This window comes from Falco peregrinus, chromosome 7 (assembly GCF_023634155.1).
Source record: "Falco peregrinus isolate bFalPer1 chromosome 7, bFalPer1.pri, whole genome shotgun sequence".
Classification (NCBI taxonomy): domain Eukaryota; kingdom Metazoa; phylum Chordata; class Aves; order Falconiformes; family Falconidae; genus Falco; species Falco peregrinus.
The window spans coordinates 5603504-5625127 of NC_073727.1; the positions used below are offsets into that span (position 1 = coordinate 5603504).

Consider the following 21624-nt stretch of genomic DNA (forward strand, 5'->3'; position numbering starts at 1 on the left):
CAGTTATGTCAAAGCAGAAAAAAAGACGCTCAGACATGGGCCTCTTATCAACAGCTCTCATCATGGCCCTACTCATCAACAGCTGTTTGCAGAGTCAGAAGTGTATCAATTTTAAATAGCATTCCACACACAAAAAAACCCCACACCAAAATCATACCCTAATTTTGGATGCTCCTGAGAATATTACTTCTCTTTTTTTCAAATAGGTATGAAGAACAGGTTCCTGTTCCAAATTCCAAAACAGCCTGCCAAGTATCTGAGATCTCTGTTTAAGTAAAATAAAGGTTATTATTATTATATTTTTGGCCAGCTAGTGTAAGGCAGTTTATTATAACATTTCTCTTTTGAAATTCTGAAGTTGGAATAAACTTTGATATTATAAAATAAATTTTCAGACAATGGCATACTATTAAAATCATATTTACTCAATCTATTCATTTCAGATACACAACACCAGGCTAATAGTTTAGCCAAGGTCAGTTTTCTCTGCATTCTTTCCATAGCAGCAGATAGAAAACAAACCCACTTTCCTAACATCTAGTTATCTAACAACAAAAATACCTTCACAATACATTTAATATTTCTACCTTTACCTTCTGTTTCATTTTAATCTTGAAGATAGTAATAGATGTTAAAAAAATTAAAAGATATAATGATGGCAACTTGAAATAATAATTTAAAAATTAAAATAAATTGTGGTACCATGCATGCATACCTCATGGCAGATACTGTACCAAAGACTAATTACTTTCTGCCACTTGTTTAGGTCAGAAACCTACTCCTAACAAAATGTATTGTACATATTAATACCTACAACTAAGCCATGTGGGATAATCTCTTAAATGAATCTCCATGCAGTTCAGAGATCTGTCTGTATAAATCAGCTTGTATGTTTTCGGTCTAAATTAAACCAGTAAATAGACATCCGTGTTTATCACATACCATGACTTTCATAATACTTTTGCTTAAACCTTTTTCCAACAGTTTGCTATGCAGGTGCATGAGGAAATCTGAAAAGAGACTTCTGTCTACTGATCAGTTAGAATTTCTAAATATAATTTTCACCAAGTGTAAAATTTGACGGAATCACTAAAAATTGCTGATTATTCTATCCCTATGAAATAGACAGTAGGCTTTACCTCACTCATTAGACCTGTGTTACTGCTGCAGTATTGAGAGAAAACCTTGCAAATTTATTTTTCCTAACAAAGTAAAAGGAAATAAGTAAAGATGTGTGCAAGCAGTATATTTCAGTAAGACACTGCACTTTCAACTGGTTGATTTTTACAAGGCATGCATTTTAATTTTTTTCTTAAGTGGCATCATTTCAGCGTACTTGTGATGGAATAATTGCAGTGTGATTCAGCTCGGAAGCATCTGCACTTTCAAGATCATATATCCACAAAATTAACTTCTAACAAGTAAAAAGAGACACAAGTTGATAGTTTTTTAACAAACACTAATATTCTATTACTGTGATAGCATTTCTTCTTGTGACAACACATAACGTAACAATATTAACTTAGGCAATGCATGTGCTGCAAGCTACCCTTGTACTCTGATGTGAACAGGCAACAACTGAGGAAAGCAGCACCTCCTTTCTCAGAAATAAAGGGAGAAAGGGTAAGAATTTATGCAGAAGGATTTTTTGTCCTCTGATGCTGTCATACTTCCCTCAGAAGCCCTTCCTCAGTCTCTCTCCATTCTTGTAGGCTATGCAGCTATATGCAGCCTGTTCTGCTGCAGCACAGGAAGAGGGGTCATTTACTGCTGAAAGAAAACAGAACTTATTTTTTGTCAAGGAAATGTTACAAAGCTGTTATTTAAATGCGCATCATGTATGCTTCCATGACTGGCACATTGCTGACATACTGCTCTTTCAGTCAGGAAGCAGGCAACCACCTGGTATTTCCATCTTATGGTACAGGCAAGGAAATAATCATTCAGTGAGGCAGACTCAACACCTTTACCACAAAGAATAATGGTGTGAGGATGTGCACAGAGACAGTTATCATAAAGCATCTGACATGCTGCAAGTTTACATCCTACAGTTCGCATCCTGCAGTTTCCTATTCATCTGCTCAACTCAAAATGCCAAGATTTGCAATCCATCCTTAGAATAGGGCAAGCTGAGTAATCATACAGCTGCTTGCTCAGAGGTGGCTGAGTGGAAGAACTTGCGCAGGGAGAATACAAGCTTGCTTCCACAGCTGTGAAGTTCAATCATTTTTAGCAGACTGCGAACTACTTATTAATTCAGTTTGTTAGCAAGAACACTTTTTTAATTATTTAAAGCTTTAATATTTCCCCACATCACCACAATCTCTCTCACAGGCAAAAAGGGGGTGAGGCAGGAAATAACTTATGTAATAATTTCTTTGTATTAAATTTGGCAGATGCTACGAAGTATGGAATTTTATAAACAAGATGATACTAGTTTACTGTACCAATGGAATGTTTAATCAGATTCACTGTATGCCACACACATTTTAAAAATCTCAAGCAAGTACATTGATTCAAAGAAATGAATAATAGGTTGGTCTGCCAAAATCTGCCATTAATCAGCCTGAATTTGTGTCAAAATCGTTTTCCATAAAAATGAGAAAAAAAATTGCAGAAGAGCTAAATTAAGATACAAGGCCAAAGAACACATTCAAACTTAAATTTACTTGGCTTTCACTTATGGAGAGTGGATCTGTTCTACAAAACCAATAAATTAAATATTACTTTAAGTTATCGTTAAAAATCTTGCTATTAAATAAAACTATTTTATGTGATTTAAATCAATCTGCTTGTATGAGATGTGTATACAGTGTCTGAAATAATGTTTTTAACATGCTGGATTTGGTTGTTCCACTGAATAAATACTTTAATATTTAAAGAGAGATCCATATTTGCTGACGTTTCTCATTTAAAACCATACACTTAGCAACTTTCATAGGCTTTTTTATAACATAGCCTCTCTTACCAAACATATGTACTATCTAAAGAAAACACGTTTTCTGAAAATTTCACCTTATTTAAAGTCACCAGATTAAAAAAAACAGTTTGCAAGGAAATATACCTGCTCTACCAGAGTGCACAATACAGACCCTGTGTTGTGCCCTATAGAAGGAGAAAATTCCCCTCCCCAATAAGGGAGACGTGCCCCTCTGTAACGACATGACAGGGAACAAAGTGCTGCTTGTGTTAGAATTAGAGCTTCCGAGTCTTCTGCACTCTTGCTGCAGCTGGAATGGGTAAAGTCCAAGGGCGAGGGAAAGGCAGGAAAACTGCTGTATCTTGGATGCCAGATATAGAATTAGGATTGCGTGAAATCAAGCCCCATTAAACATCCTGGATGAAATGTTAATTCTGATGAAGTCAATGCTAAAACATCCACTGCCTTCAAAAGCAGTCAAGGATTCATCCATCAGTTTAAGCAGAAAAAAGAAGCTGTAGACGAGGATCAGAGTTTATAACATGGAAGCATGTTTTAATCACCAGTCAAGTAAAATGTTAAAAATCTACCGATTATCTTCAAATTTGCTGAAAAAAACCCGTATGACTACAAAACTAAATCTGCAGTTTTCAAGCACATTACACAAGTAATTCTAACCAGTGTGACTGAAGTAGAAGAAAAAAGTCTGATCTATGGTTCTTCTAGGATGAGAGAGATTGCTGCTATTAATGCTGTCTTTGGCTTCTTGTCAATCACGTTTTGTTTAAGCTTGGTAACTGTACTCAGTGCATTCCTTCCAGCAAAACAAAACAAAAAAAGCAATTAAGTGCTCCTTTCTGCAGCAGTATCTGGGAAATGTGGAAAGACAGTCTCAGGCAATATTAACACTAATCAAAAGAGAGAACACGCAAGAAAGTTTACCCTGGGGTTGGTAGGAAAAAATCCGAGCAAGGAGCTTACTAGTTTACTATACAAATAAACATAGAACAGTTGCATGGCTTTGAAGGCAAACACATGATGCATTACACTGGAGTTATCAGAGGGGTTCAAAAACTGAAAAAGAAAGCTACTGGTATTTATTTCTATTACGTTTAGAGAAACATGACTTTGTATACATATTTCATGAGCAAAAGTATGCCATTAAAAGTATTCCTGACTAGCATTATAGATGTTTTCTTCCTAAATAAATAAAGCAAGCCAAACACTGGCAAACTCCATGGATGACAGGAGCAGAATACAAGTTGCTATTTTCACCTAAAACCTACCAGGTTTATTCAGAAAATCTACAGAACTTGTTCAGTAGTCTCACAACCATCAGACTTTTTCCTTCCTTTTTCTTAGTGCTTCTGACTATAAGGTGATCATAACTCTGGTAGGGCTTCCTAGGCTGACAGCCAGCAGTGTTCCTGTCTGGTTTTATTATGTTAAGATACATGCTTTTATGTGTCACTACTCATTTTTTCTTGGCCTGTCTATCATACTTTAAGAGCATGCCCTCTCCTTCCACACAAGTGGCACCTTCTGTTCAATTGTTTAAAATTCCTATTTGTTTGAGCAGATGTTTTTTAGCTGCAACTTCATCTGACATAGCCTTCTTCAGAGACGCTAGAGCGTGCAGGGGGATATGCTTACATTCTAATGTTTAAAAATCATTACTGAGCAGGATAAACACATGTATATAGACAAAAAAAATAAAGTCTCTGCCTCATTTTTCTCCCTTCTCATGAGCATTCTTTGGAATCCTGCAACAGCATCCAAGATATTTTTATTTCTACAATTGACTCCTTTCAAGAAACATGTACTTCTGGCCCCTGCAATCAAAATCCCCCCGCATTGTACAGTACATAGGAGGTTCTTCAATAACCTTCAGACCTGTTAGATGTACCTCCCAGATTTGTCTCTTTTCTTTTTTTAATCTACTGCTCATGAGCTACCTTCTGCAATTCTGTCTTGAAACACTGATTTACTTTGGGCAATGGCTGGCTGTGTTTTTGTTCTGTGCTACATCTGAATCCACATGTCAATATCCTTCATTTTTACCCCTGTACTAAAGTACAAAAGCTCCTCTTTTCACCTTCTATGGATTTTAATTCAATATACCAGCAAAGGAGTTCTCAGTTTGACCCATACCTATATATACACATGCAATATCCAGCATTAGCAAAAAATCATACATTCCAAACTGTCAGGGTTTTCATTTATTCACATAGATCATTAAAACTATCATACCTGTTAGAAAAAGTTCCTATTATATATTTCAAAAAATATTTATGTAGAAAAAAACCCTTACCTGTCTGTTTGTAAAGCTGCTGTCACATACCACATGAAACAATTAGAATGATCAGAAGCAGGCAGATACTGCTCTTCATCCTCAAATGTCTAGAAGGCAGAAATATGTTTTCCTTTGATACACCATTTTTCCTAGTGTTATTGGCTTATGTTTTACTTGTGTCAATGTATACATCTATACAGTGCTTTATTACTTACAGAAAAAGCTTTGATTTGTTAATAGTCCAACTGAATTAAGTGAGACTATTTACGAACACACAAGCATGCTTGGGAACTCAAGGTACTAAAGCCTTGGTGAATAACCACATCTGTAGGTTAGGACTCAGCACAGCACAGCACAGCACTTGCTACCTCTTGTTGAACCAGTAGTTGAAAATTCAAACAGCTGAAGCTATTCTGGAATGGTTTAAGAGATACTGGTAGGAAATTGAAATATTAAAGGTGACAAGAGAGCTTGAACACATGAGCAGATTTAGGATTATTTAGATATAATGAATGAGGTGAAACACAGATGCGAGAGAACTAAGGTTTTGCACTGGGAAAGGGTCATAGGAGAAGGAGGGAGTTTGAGAACATGAACAAATAGGCAACAACTGGTTTTGATGTTCATGAAATAGGTTGCAGCAATCCCAGCTGGTAAGAGAAAACATGAAATTAAGAAAGGTTTTTGACATGAAATGTTTGTTTTGTTTTGTTTTTAATGCCTGTATATTAGATCCTTTCTGAACAGGATGCACTGCATTTATGCAGTTTATGTAAGTTTCTGTGCCGTCTTAAATGGAGGTATAGATGGGGACATAGACCAAATATTATTCTTTTCTTTATAATAGTCTTATTTAATTAACATATTCAACATGATATTGCAAACTTTCTTAATCTCTTTAACAGATACTATAGTTCCTTCTGGTCAGTGCTCACAATAAGGATTCAGCATGAGCTTCTTCAGACCCAAAACCAATTACAATCCAGATACCAAAACAACAATTACATTCCTGACAAAATACTGAAAAGATGCTAATTAGTCAAATCCCAAGTTTTTTTGTGGTAAACATGGTGGAAATCTGTGACAATATCCACATAATTAGTGCTGTTCCAGTATGCCAGGCAGGAAATACTATTATTGCAAACCCATTTAAGAATCAAAAGTTCTGCTTAGTAAGAAAATTAATAATATCTGCACAACAGTTTCTTATCTCTCGTTTAATGCAATAGTAAAATCTGTTAACATCATCCTGTACTTTTTTTAAGCTTTAATCATACTACAGAATTTGGTATAAAACCACTCAACGGCCATTACAAACTACTGTGAGAAAGCTGAGGTCTTTTTACAGCTATATATGATAAACAGCTGCCTTTTGTCCCCAGAGAAGATTTGGGATGCAGATAGGTCTGTAAAGCAAGCAGAGTAACTGGATGTTAAAGAGATAACTGTAAAATATTTACTATTTCAATAAAATAAAAGAGGCTATCAGAAATCTCACAATTCATTGATTCATTGAACGATCTCAACACTAGTTAAACTCTGTTCTTCCTTGGAAGTTTTCCGTCACAACCTTTAAAGATGGGTTATTTTGTAAATAGCATATTCAGTTCTGGAGCTCCATTTCACAACAGACTGTGGATGCTGTGAGAGACATCTGCATCCAAACCATCACAAGTACACAATGATCAGACCACAATTAATCTTCTCACAATTTATTTTCACAGCTTACCTTGGTCTTTACTTTTGGTTTTACTCTGTAAGTCCTGCAAATGGACAGTTCAGTGTTGTTTTCAGTGAACTAAAATTATTTAAAAATAAACACCACACATAACACAAATGTTTAACACTACTTAAACTGAGATATGTGCATCTTAGAATCTATTTAAATCTCAAAAATCCAGGATTTCAGGATCTTCTTCATAACTTTCTGCAAGAGAAAACCTCCACATTTCTATTAAACAGAGTATACAATCTAGCAGTTCAGCACTCAAGTGACAGACAAACCACCTCTCTAAGACTGGAATGATTATAGTTTTAGGGCATTATTTATAAGCACACTGGATCAAATTAAAAAAAAAAAAAAGAATGTGAGAGAAACTTGAGCCTAAAAGTATGTAAAATATTCATTAAGCTTTTGGGTCAAGTTTATCTTACATGTATGTGAGACAACCTAGCTACAGTGTCAGTGACACTCTGGGGAACTGGGAGATGGGTGTCACTCACCAGCTATATAAACAAGCTGCTCAGTGACAGACAACTCGCGGGGCACATTGCCCAGCCCCTGAGCTCTCCAGGAATGTGGTATGGGGCATTCTAGAGGCCTGCACATCCTGATCACCTGCCTTTAAGGTCACACTTCACCCCACTCACCGGTTTAGTCCCAAAACATCAGATAGGATTAGTAGCAAAAGAAATTCAGGCTGTATAAGGACTTGGGTATTATGGGTTACAGGTTAACACAGACAAAAGTCTTTATTCTAACCTGTATTTAAAAACCAAATACAATCTTCATTGATTCTTACCTACAGTCCCTGTGGCACTTTCAAGAGGTGGTGAACTCAGGGTGCTGTTTTCAAACAGATAAAGCTGATATAAGCTGGGGCTACTGTGCTCCCCTTCCTTGAGCTGACACTTTTGCAATGACCCAGATAAGGGAACTGTTTTAACCAAAAAAACAGACCTAGGAAAAAGGAAAAGCCTTCAGAAAATTCAAGATCTTTCTTAGTCAAATATTGTGTGTTATTTGGTGTCCTGTTTTAATGAATAAAAACAACAAAAAGTATTCATGCCTTCACCGGGGGGATGTGTGTTATTTGTTTGTTTCCTTTACATAGTGCTTCGTTCTCCCTGACCCAGAGAGACGTATTCTGAGAAACATATAAATCTATAAAGTCCTGCAAAAAATTAATCACCCAATATCTATCACACATGCATTCTATCAAACTTTTAATGGCTGATACTGCCAAAGGCTAAGATGGAGACAGAACACAATCTTTGTACACACTTGACATATTGTAACACTAAGGAACAGGGAACTTACACCTTCACTGGAGGGCAAGCTGCAGCTCGGATCACAAGAAGCAAATTCTGGGGGGACACAGTAATAAAAGCTAATTTGTATCAAGTATGTCCATTATCATATTTAACATATTACAGGTATGTATTTAAATTACAGTATCATATATACAGAAAACTCCGTTTAATTTCTGCTCTGTAAAGACAGCAATTCATTTGCTATTCTTTTAGAGAACAGAATATGCAGATCTGAAGAACTCAAAAGATTTTTTAACCCTTTTTTCAGTATTATTACAGAAAGTAGTTGTTTTTGCAAATCATAGTTTACAAATCTCATTTCCAAGCAACGGATTTAGCTTTAAAACTTTTCAACAACAATATTTTATTTTCCTGTATATCTCCAGTCTTGTCAGCTGCTACTTTATTGACAGTTGCATGTAAAAACCACACTTCTGTAAACTGTCAATAAAATTTCAAAAGTATCCCGTATTATCTTCTCTCCCACTGAATTCAAAATCTTGCTATTGTGGTGGTGTTTATGATTTTTTAAGTTTATCTTCTGCAGTACGTACATCAGGAAATTCCCACTCAATAAATGAAGTTCCTTCATATTCTAGATATAACTAACCAAACAATTGAAAACACTTGCTAGTGTGCAAATATGTCAATTGTGACAACATATACAAATACTACTTTATAATGTTCTTAATCTCATTTTTATCATGATAAAAAGATTAATGAATTTAACAAAAATAATTAAGGGACATTTTAACTAGAAAAACTAATTTTAAAACAGTAGTAACAGGCAACAAGCAGGTATCAATTACATTGGCACACTGCTTCAATAAAATTATGTACGTCCTGACTGTATGATGATTTCTATTCCTCCTCAGCTAAATGGACAGCATTCTGGAGAGTTTGAAGTGCTACAGATGCCAACTGTGCCTGGCACAGTGAATACTAGACTTCTTTTTGACGATGGCATTATCAAGATCCAATATTTTTTGTGCATCACTTTACACCTTAATATCAAATTAAACCACAAAAATGCTCTAAAGATGCTGTGAATAATCAGGACGTAACACTTACCTTTTACTGAATGTTTTAATGAGAGTAATGTCACAAATTTCAACATTCTATTGTTTGACACAGGTCCGTAGGACACCAATGGCCCACAGACCACTTTTCTACAACCACTGTTCTAGAGTAGATGGGACCTCAGTGTAAAATACCTGAGTATTACATCATTGTCACAGGCAGAACCAATTTTAACCGAAAACTCATACCATGGGCGATGTGCCCTGACATTTTCATTATCAAGGGTTAGTTACACCACACATTCTACACTAAAATCTGTACTTTCCCTGAAACTCAGAAATCACTTGCAGTAGAAAAAACAGTATCAGAAAAATAGTAAAATCATTTAGTAGTCCTTCAACACAATTAAGAAGTACTGATAATGAGAAAAAAATAGCACTCTATGACCCATCGGCCATGTCAAGCATTCGCTAATAGTCCAGTTGGCTTTCTTGCTTGTTATAGCATCTTCCTTTCATTCATGCTCACCCTTGATTTTCTGAACTACGGAAGTTCTTACCAAAATTCTCCTCTAAACTACTTTGTGTGTCATTTTTTTTAAATACATAAGAATATGTGAGACACTTCATGAGAATAATTGAAAACATACAGATGTAACAACTCCACATATCTCTTTCAACACATCTGAATGAAATGCAGATCACACACTGCTTCCCTTCCCTGTTATTAAAAATTCCTGAGCCTTTTGCTGTTTATTGGGAGGCAGGCAATGCAGTCATGAGAAAAGCCTGAATGTACCCAAATTACAGTGAAACTTGTGATAATTGTAACTGCCTCAGTTCTTTATATCCAGTCAATAACATCGAACAATTCAGAAGACAAGACAACCTAAACTTTATCAGTGTACACTTCTACTATGGGTTCAGTTTTACAAAGTCAGTCCCATGTACTGGCTTGCTAATGCCAGAAAAAGCGCTGGCGCTTTGTGCCACCTCTAAACGCCCACCTGACCTCTCACAGAGCAGATTCAACTTGCTCAAATGGCAAAAAAAGTTAATACAGTCCATAGACGTTAGAGGAAAAAAACCAGCACTGTAACATTGCATGCTCTTGCTGGTTTTCTTGCTTACAGTAAATAACAAAAATAAGTGCAACTGGGAGTTTCTGCACAGTTTTATTCTAAACTCATACTACAGCAAATGCCTGGTTTTGACAAGGGGCATTAGACACCAGTTGTGCTTGTACTTTGGTCAAGAGTTACCATGTTTTAGAGCTATACTACAAATACAGTTAGTGAATCATGTCAACAAAGAGTATTTAATGTCTTTTAAAGTATTAGAATGAAAGCCTCCATTTAGTTTGCAAAGAAAAGGGGCTGGAGGAATAATGGACCCATAATACCATATATTAAAAAAAAATTCTAACCCTTGCAGTACTGATCAGTATTGATTACCTTGATCTTCATTAAATACTTAGAGGTTTTCTGAAAGTGAAGAATGGTTTTTTTTCACTGGTTCAATACCTATCAAGAAAACATGAATCTCAAGTGTCTTTTACAATAAATAAAAATAGCAGAACAATGGATTTGTGTGCCTAAGACTCTTTGGGAAGTGACGTTCCACTAATATTGCATTGCTAGGACACTACAACAGGCTCAAATTTGTTTTGAGATTTGAGGAAATATTTGTATTGGCAATGGTGGGGTGTTAATATGATTCAGCTATACTGGAAAATCATATCCTGAAACATTAATCTAGACCATTGTTTGGGGAGTCATGAGATGATCGAGGGCCTCAGATGCGAGTGAACTAAAATTAAGTTTGCCATTGTGTCAGCAAGACGAGAAATTTGACTTTGGCAGCTCCTTGTGGCTTTTAGTGACTTCCCACCAGCTCTGTGCAGTGACACAGAAATCATGGCTGTGCTTTTTTTAGCACAATCAGACAAAAATATTAATACTATGGACTCAACAGAATCTTTAAGGAACTCTTGGCTCTTTGAAGTGTATACACACAATTGCCTCCTATCGTTTGCCACTACTCAACATCTTTGTACTGAACTACTTTGTCACAGCATCTCTTTGCACCGACGGTCAGGATTTAGGTATTTTAAGATTTTTTTTTTTAAAAATGTTCTCTGCCGACTTTGTATTTAATTTTCTGTTATGTATCTCCCTAGCTTTACAAGGCACAGTTAAACATTTCTCCAGTGGCTTTTACAGATCCTCAAAATCTTGGTCAAAGTAAAACCCGAAGGAGTGAAGAAACGTCTAGAATCAAACTCTGCAACTTACTAGACAGCTGCAGATTGTCACTGCTCTGTGACTCAGGTTTTTGAACAGCTGTCTTAGCAATAATTACATCATTCAGATTTATGTCTTTTTAATAGCTACTTTAAAAAAAATATCTTCCCCCAGGGGTGTTGATTCTGTGAAGCAGGAAAGAATGAAAACAACCACTGAGACATCAGCTCTACCTCTAAACCCTCAAGTATGCATGATGAAGGCATGTCTCTGCAATGGGTTTTTTCCATTTATTTGTTTTTCCCCTCATGAATAAGCTTGGGGCCATGTTCTGGCGTCTCTGGGGAAAATGGCCTCCTTCCTTTAGCCCCTGGTTCTGCAAACACGGATTTATATTCTTATCATTGTCAGCAAAAGGAGCTGCATAGGCAAAGCTACAATATACTGCAAGCACACGTTGGCAGGTTGGCACGTGTGACAGGAGCCACAGGTCATGCCTTGCCCACGGGAGATGTAACCTGAGGGGAAGCGGGGAGACACCCTGCACAGGGACCCGCAGGCTGGCTTCAGGAGAGCTGCGGGGACACCTGTAGCGCCTCAGGCCGTGGGCTGCTGCGTCCCAGAGAGCCAGCCCTGGGGAACGGTCACAGGGTCCGCCGCCACCGGACCCAAGGCCGCAGCTTGAGTCCCATTCCGAGCGGAGGCCAGACGCGAGGCACAAAGGCCTCCCCTCACGGCTCCCCTCAGTGCCCCTCGCCCCCTGCTCCACCTCCACACGCCGCAGGCGCCACCCAGAGCCGGTGGCGCCCGGTGGAGCGTCTCGGCCGCTCCTCCGCAGCCTCCCGGTGCCCGGGCCCCGGCCACGGGCCAAGCGGCCAGCACCCGGTCCTGTCACAGGTGCGGCCGCCGAAGGACTACGCTCCCCAGCATGCATCGCGCCCGGCTCCGCGCGGCGGCCTGCGCGGGAAAGGCCGCGCAGTATGCTGGGTAGTGTAGTCCGGGCTGTGAGGCGCGGGGGCGCGGCGCAGGGGCGAGGGCGGCAAGGGCCCGCCGGGAGCGGCGGCGGTCCCGGTGTTCCGCGGGGGAGCGGGGCGGGGTTGCCCCTGAGGGCAAGGGGTCTGCCCGGCGGGGAAGGCCGCGCTGGCGGGGCCGGTAGGCGGCGGCACCTGGACGCGGCAGCACCGCCCGCCCGGGAGGAGGCGGAGGCGGAGGGAGAGGAGCCCCCGCGCGCTGCCGCATGTGCCCGGAGCGGAGCCGGAGCGGGCAGCGCGAGCCATGGCGGAGCATGGCGCCCCGGCGCCCGCCATCCCCAACGGCGAGTGCATCGCCCGCCGCCCCGGCAACAAGGTGACCGTCGTGCTGGGGGCCCAGTGGGGCGACGAAGGGAAAGGCAAGGTGGTGGACCTGCTGGCGCAGGACGCCGACATCGTCTGCAGGTGCCAGGTGAGGAAGGCGAGCCGGGGCGCGGGGGAGGCCGCGGGTGTCACCTTGAGGCGGGCGGCCCCGCCGCCCGCTCGTTCTCTCCCCGCTTCTCCGCCGAGCGCCCGCCGCCGCGCAGGGCTGGGCGCCCGCTCCGCTCCGCGGGGGAGGCGGCGGGGCTGCCGCCGCGCAGGGCGGGCTGCGGGGCAGCGAAGCCCCCCCCGGCGGGGCAGGAGCCCCCGGCCAGCGCCCCGCCGCCGGGCTCTGCAGCCCTCCCGCGCCTCCTTTGTCCCCGTCCCGGCGCCGGGGCGGGGAGGAGGAAGGCGCCCTCGCCGCCGAGAGCCGGCCTCCGGCCGCGGGAATGCGCCCGGGGTCGCGTCCTCCCCCTCAGGGCCGCCACGGCCGCGGTCTTTGTCTGGGGGGCGCCGGGCAGGGGCCGCGCTGGGCGCCCCCCGCAGCACCGGTGCCGGGCCGGACCCCGCGGCGGCGGCGTGGCCTGAGCCCCGCCTGCGCGCTGCTCGGCCCCGCGGGGGTGCGGGCCCGGCCGAAACCGGCGGCGCGCGTGAGGGCATGCCTGCGGGCCGCAGCGGCGCGGTGCTCTGCAGCTCAAACTCGCTTTTAAAGGCTCGCCTGCCCTTGCTTCGGGATTGTTCTTGTGTCAATGAAATCCCACCTTGTTTTTTTTTTTTTAAATTATTATTCTCTGTTCTGGAGGCCTTATTCCAGCAAAAAAAAGTGCGGCTAGCCTGCAGGCACATTACTCTTAAATGCCTAGGTTAAAACAACCCACGTCTGAGGAGGTGTTTTTCTTAACATTTCTAGTGTCGTCATTCTGTAGAGCACAACATCATGAACTACAGCTATGTACGGTTTTTTCTTGCATGAACTACAACCATGTACGTTTTTTTCTTGAAGTTAGGAGAGACTGCAGTGTAAAATGCCTACAGCACATGCAGACTTCGTGTAAGTGTTGTTATCTGTATGCTTTTGTTGAATGCACAAATTAAAGTTGCTGTTGGGTGTTTTGGAAGAGCGTACCATTTCCCAAAGAGTGCAAATGCTGTATTATCTAACAAAAACTGCACATAAAGCTGGTGTCAGTTGCAAGCCAGTCAGTTGCAAAGCTGACAAATCAAAAACTTGAACTTCAGAGACTTGGATTTTGAAGCAAACATGTTCTTAAATAGCTGTTTTTGCAGATGAATTACTTTTCCCCATGTATCTTTTTTTTAAAAAAAAGTAATAAAATCTGATGTGCTGTGGCATGGTTGCCTGGCTTTGTGGGTTATAGAACATGGTGACTCAGTTTGTTCTTTACAACTTTGTTCTGGAAACTTTGAAGGGCATCTAGGTGAGAGTGAGCCTGTTTAATGCTAAGACTTTTTGGTGGAGAGGGAGAGGCAGACAGGGATTTTTTGTGTGCATGTGTTTTAATGTATTTGTTACTTCTTTTGAATCAGCTGGGTAGAGGATCAAGAAAAGGAAAAAAATATGATGTTACCTCAGGCTTGAATTGCATGGCCAGTTCTGCCATTTCTAACAGCGTGTTGCTTCTGCTGAAGGAAGGAGTTCATCTGTCTTCCCTTTCCTGTTGATGGCTGTGCTGTGTGGGTCTCCTCCCATGCTCTGACTCTGGCACTTCAACACTTCTGTAGGTTGATTTAAATCACCAGAATGGCAGGGAACTATTTTTCGTTGGATTTACCTTCTAACCATTTTAATAAATAAGCCTGAATTTTATTAGCTCAGAGGACCTTGATAAACAGAGGAGCCCAGAACAGAGTAAGCACAAAGAACAGTCTCTCAGAATGAGGGGGGAAAATAGGAATATTCTCTTTCAGTGGTACTGAGCTGTAAAACCATCTCACTGTGTTTGCAAGCATATTCTTGATGTTTTTGTTACTGCTGGTAAATTAGAGTATGACCCTTCCGCTGGGAAGAAAGGTTGTTACACACTTAATCAGCTGCTTGCTAATACCAGCTTTCTGTAATTGGAGCTTCTGATTCTTATTTCACCATTATACTCTTATTCATTCTAGGATGGTTCTTTCTGTTCGTCATGCCACAGAGCTGCTAGAATGCCTGTGGATGAGATCAAATATTTCTAGCGTGTTCTTGTGAAAAATTTATTAGTACAACTGTTTTCTTGGAGGACTTGGGAAGCTGTAGTAGCAGGTCTAAGGTGTTGTGGAAACTTGCGTTATATTGCAGTGAAACGCTATAGTGTGGCTTTCATATCCTTGGTTCTGTGCAGATGCAGAGCGTAAAAATGATGCTGTCCCAGAAGCAGGAACTATCACTTTTTTTGCATTGGCTGTAAAGACATTGCAAGAAATTGTACTCAAATTTATGGCCATACCTACTTGCCTTCTAGGTAGCAGGTGACTACATACAACTAATGACTTCAGTCACTTGTTGGACTAGCTGACTGGCATCTGGAATGAGATGCATACCTAGGTATAATTAGCTGAACGAGTGTGTTAGAAAATAAGTTGTATTATGGCTCTACTTTTTCTAGATAACTGCCCTCCAAAATATTTTATCTTGGGTCTAGAGGTTTTTTGAAAGGAAGAAGCCCTGTGCTCAGAGCAAGGGAATGCTATTTTCTTTTCAGGAGACAGATTCACATTTATCAGAAGTAGTAGTATGGTTTCAAAAACAACTGTTTGAAGAGACTAAAACTAAAATACATCCATGGGCTGCGTGTATGTAGTTGCTAATGCATGAGGAGACTGCTAGTACAGAGGGTTCAGTCGCAGTTAATGCAAATATATCTACATGACAGGCAGACTATGTACTTGTTCTTCTGCTGTTAAATTTGAATTGGTCTTCATTTACATCTAGGAGGTATCTGGTAAAATTATACTATTGATAAAACAAATGCATTGGTGAAACTTTTGCACTTAAACCTACATCTGGTTTTCAGTGGCTTACAGAGCAAAGTCTGTTTACCTGCTATTACATAAATCATAGTCCAGACAGTAAAACAGAGCAAGAATTGGTTTGAGATTCAGGAGTAGTTGCCAGAAAAACTGTGTTTTTGTGGGTTTTGATTGACGTGGTTTCCTCTTAGTAAGCAGCTAGCCTCGCTGCCATCAAACCTGGCAATTTTTAGAAGTATACATTGCTTTTTTGTCAATTCCACAGGTAATGGAAAGTTAAAGGAGAACATTTCTTGTTCTGAATATGGGATTTTCTACCACTGCAGAATGCAAGCAAATTGGGGAATTTAATTACCAGTGTTAAATTTGTTAGTGGATATGGAATGGCAAAGTAATGCAAGCAAATTATTTTAGGTAATAATTTTATCAAAATAAATACAGTACCAAAATACACTGTGTATCTCTTCTGTTAATGCTACCCCTTCCACCCAATCTACCAGTGTATGCAATACAGCAAAAAAAAAAAGTAATGTCTGCACTGCGTGATTCTGTTCTCATTGACTCATTTATCACCAGATTTTTGGTCACTTCCTGTTCTTACTATTGGAGGTAGCTGACTTATTCAGAGCATGTAATTCACATGGGTGAATAAGATTTCTTAAGTCTTGAAATGATTTTTAAGCCATGCTCCCTGTACTAAAGAATCCTATTTTTCTGCTTCTTCAGTTCTGTTGCACATCTTGTTACTACTTCAAAACAGAATTGCAGCTTCTTACCACATCTTCTCACCCGATTTCAGTGTGGTCTGCTGGTGACTTCCCATCGCCGCGCTGCCTGCTGTGGGGCACGTTGTACTCCTGAACTGCTAAGGTCTGCTAATTGCAGCGTGTGGATTCATCATACTCCCTTTTCTTCTTCTTGCCCCCAAACAACAGTGTGTACAGTGATGCCACTGCTGATCACTTGATGTGTGGCAGTTGTAGTGCAGTAGTTAGTACAGAAGTGTTCAGTGTGCTGATTCTTGGGGTTAAGCAGTTAAAATTGATCAGCTGATAACTGCCCAAGTCAGACTAAGGCTGCTAATACCTCTAGTACTCTGTATATAGCCACTTTTTTTTATTATTTAAACTGGAATTTTCTTATCTTCCATCCACCAAGCTCACTTTTTTTCTTTTTCTAAATATTCTCTTTTGAAAATGGGTTTCAGTCAAGAGCCTTTGCAGGCCATGCAGAATTACGAAGAGCAGAATCAGTAGCTGATTTTTTTTAGCTGATTAGACATTCGATAGGTGAGGTCTAGCTAGAGCTCTAATTTTTTTTTTTTAAGTGCTGGGTGCACTTTTGGACCTTGTTGTGGTTGGCAGCATGCCAATAATGTGCTCTGGTGAGGAAAGGGAGGTCAGTAAAATGAGTTCTTTGGCCTGCCCCATCAGTGGGTCATATGCTTTGCAGGCATGCTTTAGAGCATCACTGACAGGTGATCTCTTGTTATTGTAAACAATCACACAATGTCTGAATTATTTCAAACAGAAAATCAGTTGAAATCTGATTTTTCCAGTGCATAAAGGTTATACCATTAACAAAGGAGATCTTAATAGTACCAAAGAACAAGTTACACCTTGATCTACTACTGGCTTATTATTGTTCTTTCAGTGTTACTGTTACTACAAAAGCTTACTGTGGTTGTTTGGTTAAGATGCAGTACCCTATAGCAGCTTATTCAGATTGCAAATATTTTTTTTATTTCTACTGTACAACCTCACGCATTTGGAAGATGTTCTCTGTAAATATTCCCAAAGTCACTTTTTGTTTTTCATCTCCTTAAATATTCTTGTGAAATGTAGCAAACATTGGGTGGGGTTTTGTGCACTGAAGTGATGTAGTGCTGGGTCAGTCTGTGCCTTCAACATTTTTCTTGTTCCTTATCTGACTGCCTCACTTGATCTCTTTTTTAGGGATAGATTGGTCTTTATTCTGGACTTGGATAATGAATCCCGTTCCTTACCTAACGTATGCAGCCATTGCAACAGTATAGGTTGCGCAGATTAGGTGAAACTGAGGCAAAACCAGCACTAAAGAGTTTTTCCAAATATTGTCTCTCAATAGCAGTTCCACAGAGCAAGTTCTGGCATACAGAGAAATGTATGGATATTTTTTTTTTTTTGAGATTAATAGATTTAAGTAAAGTTAGTTTTCTTCTATTTGTTAGGAGAAAACAGATGAATGTGTAAAACATGATGTGTTTATTCTGTTATATGCTGTCCCAGACTATGCTCTTGATCTTGTTCTGGTGCAACAGTTCTTGTAGTACATGTTAACAAATTTCTGAAGTCTAGCCAAAATTCTAGAAACTTTTATGAAGTGTGTAGCGTGATGGCTCCTTTAGCTAGGTTTAGATCTTACAAACATGAATGGATTGTCAAGGAAGATTACTGCTAGCTGCTGGATGTTGTTTACGCTTAAATCCAGGAGTGGGTTATACAGTAGAGTTTGTTAGCTGCTTGAGCGGGGAGAAAGCAAGAAACTAATCACAAAATCTGGATATGAGAGAATAAATTCATTATCAAAACCTTGATTATTTTTAAAAATTATTTCTTTAAAGGGGGATGCTTTGTAATTTGAAGTTCAAAATTGATTTTTGGCAATATGTATTGAAATAAGAAGCAAATAGCCTAGTAATTGCAGAGCTGTATCTAGTTAGGGTGTACCACAGGGGTTCAGAGATATCTCTTCACTAGACTGATAAACTTTTCAGAAGTGTGTTCAGCTTTCCTAGGATCTGATTGTGGCAAGAAGGAGCCTTTCTTAACATTTTCTGTAAGTAATGGTAGTATCCAACTTTCTTGATGTATTTTTGACTTTTCATCTAAGAGTTAAAAGGAAATGTTTACAGCCATATGATGCCAAAGCAACATTGACTTGCTTCTTGCCCAACTTGGCAGTCACTTGTATAGCTAGCTTAGAAACAACAGTGGTTGCCCTGAGCTAAAAATGAATGCTGGAATGTAGTAGCAATAAAAGTAAACTGTAGAAAAAATTATGCACACACACATCTGATGGGGAGAGTTGAAAGGATTGTATGGCTTCTTCCTTAATGTAGCATGAGATAACATCTCTTTAAACTAGACAACTAATTTCTATTCTAGAGGATGTAACTTGAAAGACTTCTTTGCTCTACCCTGAGGCATCGTATTTTTGAGATAGACAACTTGGCATGATCACGTCGTAAGAAAAGGCATGATTGTCATTGTCGACTTTTCGGATAGATAGTTCTCTTAAATGCATATGTCAGTATTTCAGAGCTGCTTTAAATACTTTTGTATTCACTATCAGTATAGAGAGCCATTCACAACATGCTTTGAGTAGTAATTTCAGTCTAATTTCCTAATGAATCTTTTTTTTTCCCCATGCACCTCCTCTGTTAGGTAAAGTTGCAGTAATGTGGACCAGTCTCAGCAGTTATGGGAGTGCTGCTGTAGGTGAGGCATCAGGGTTTGAACTGCTGTCTTGTATTGATGTGTTCAAAAAAGATTTAACTGTTCTGGATATTATATTAACCTCTAGTTTGCCCTTGACTAATGAAGATACGCTGTGGAAATAAAATGCCTCTTTTCAATGTACATAAATCTAAAATGGAGAAAGATACACTGTTGTTCCTCCATCTTAGTTTCAAATGCATTGTATTGTATTGCATTGTATGCCTTCCTGCAGTGATCTCTTGGTTGCACGTTATACTTAGATATGTACACATGCCTTATACTTAAGCGTACACTTCCTTGGCTAGCACACATAGCACACATTTATTCTTGCTCTTTGTGCTCTATACAAATGTTTTAAAAAGTAGAGAATGTCTTGCTGTCCTTTTTTTTTTTTTTTTTGTAACGAGTCGTCATATTTTTGCTTTCAGTTTATGAACAAACAACTCTGCTTTCCTTTTTGGTTTTGCTGATTATTCAAGTTGGTACATTAATGTTTTGTATTAGACTGTTTGCACTTTTTTCTAAAAAGGAAAAAAAAAAAAAAGGGAAAACCCCAAAGTTTGAAGCTAGAATGAATTTAAGAGTGAGGGTCTTTTCAGTTGGTGATGGATATATTAAGTGTCTACCTTTTTCCTGGAGGAGTCCCAGGTGCCAGGAAAATGGAAGAACTGCAAATCCTTCTCCCTTAAGCTGGGAGGACAAGCAGTCTAGACCTTTGCATACTTTTCAGGTAAATCGGTGAGATTGGCTGCAAAGCCAGAAGCATGGAACTTTTCTAAGAAAACTCACCAGAGGAAGAAGTTCTGGTACAGGATTTCTGTATAAGCATTTGAGTATGACTTTGTATAATTTTCAGAGTCTTTTTGGAAAATGAGATTCCATGCTTCCTCAATTGTTGACTTTACTTGGCTTCAGATGAGGTCTTAAGTTAGCAGGCATTGCATATAAAACATACTGGAGCTTGGAACTCCTAGTTTGATTTTCTTTTTTTTTTTTTTAATTTTAAATTTTTATGTCCTTGTTAAACATTAATATTGTTGAAGTATATTTATGGAAAGCCAAATAAGTTATTGCTAAATAAATTAACTACTTAAGGAACATTCTGGGTGTACCTTTATATTTAGCAGAACCCAAACGAAAACCCTAGGTGGTGGTTATTTCAACCTCAGCGTTTTGTTAGCTGAGTTTTGGTTGTGGCTGGTTAAGCACTGTAAACCTTAATTCAGCAAGAAAATACTCTTTATCTAACAAGAGCATCCCTCTTTAATCCTCGACAATAAAGATCATGATGCAAACAGGTTGGTGAAGTCATCAATTAGACTTTCTGAAGACAGGCATAAGCCATTACTATTTTGTCGAGTGAACTTCATTAAATTATCAAGATTCTGCCATAACTCCAAAAAAGATTGGTTCTTACTTGTCCAGTGAATCAGCTGAATACACAAATGTTGCCTGAGGGCTCTTGACTAGTACAGCAATGCAATTCCAGAAGAAAAATTGCTATTTAATATTATTACGAGTGCTCCTTTTCCTTGCTTTATACACAATTTGAAAGCTGCTCTGCATGGACAGAATGTAACAAGCTACAGAGCTCTTGTGCTGCTGGAAGGTTCAAAGTGAGACAGCTTGTCTTGCTTCAAGGTTGTTCATACATTCTTTTGAGTTTACCAGTTTGGCTCCAGAATACATCTTTATAAGAGTTACACTTCTCAAAATTGTTTCAGTCTTCAGACCTATAAGAAAAAAAATAATCGTAGCGCTGTCAGGTACTTGCATTAATATTGTTGCTAGTTCTATCCAATTCCTTACCTAAAATACTTTAGCTTTTAAATACTTTAACTGCCAGCTATAGAATGCAAGAGAAAATAAGCCATTTTGCATGGATGGGGGAAGTGCTGAAATTACATACCTTAAATTACTGTAGATGTCCTATTAGAAATACTGATCAGTCAATATGTTTAAAATCTAATCCTCTTTGATACTATTGATTAGCCTTCAGTGTGTTTTCCAGTGCTGCTGTTGCAACCATGGTGTAGTATTGTGGTAACTGGTGTGCTTGTGTCACCTGTGTGGGTGTGTTTGTGCTAGGTGTTGCCTTCCAGTGCTTTGGTAGCGTTTTTTGGCTAGTAGGAGTCACTTATTTGATTTATTGAAATTTCAAGCTTGTTCCCAGTAAAACATCAGCTAGCAGATAATGACTTCTTTCCTTTCAAATTAATGTTTTCAAGCACTTGAAACTATTGCAAAAAGGGTGTTTCCTAAGAATATTTATCAATACTTGCAGATGCCTTTGCTGTCTTATGCCCCCTCTGTGTGTGTGTAACTGATTCTGTTCA

The 21624-nt window shown here is 39.6% G+C and overlaps 1 protein-coding gene across 1 annotated transcript in view; it reads left to right on the plus strand.

Annotated features, from left to right (window-relative positions):
- Positions 1–12621: 12621 nt before the first annotated feature.
- The window catches only part of ADSS2 (adenylosuccinate synthase 2), a 40551-nt gene continuing 31548 nt past the window's right edge, over positions 12622–21624 (plus strand). The window contains exon 1 of the mRNA XM_055810299.1: positions 12622–12951. Coding sequence (XP_055666274.1) covers positions 12784–12951 — 168 coding nt within the window. The 5' untranslated portion in view covers positions 12622–12783. The remainder of the gene's footprint in view (positions 12952–21624) is intronic.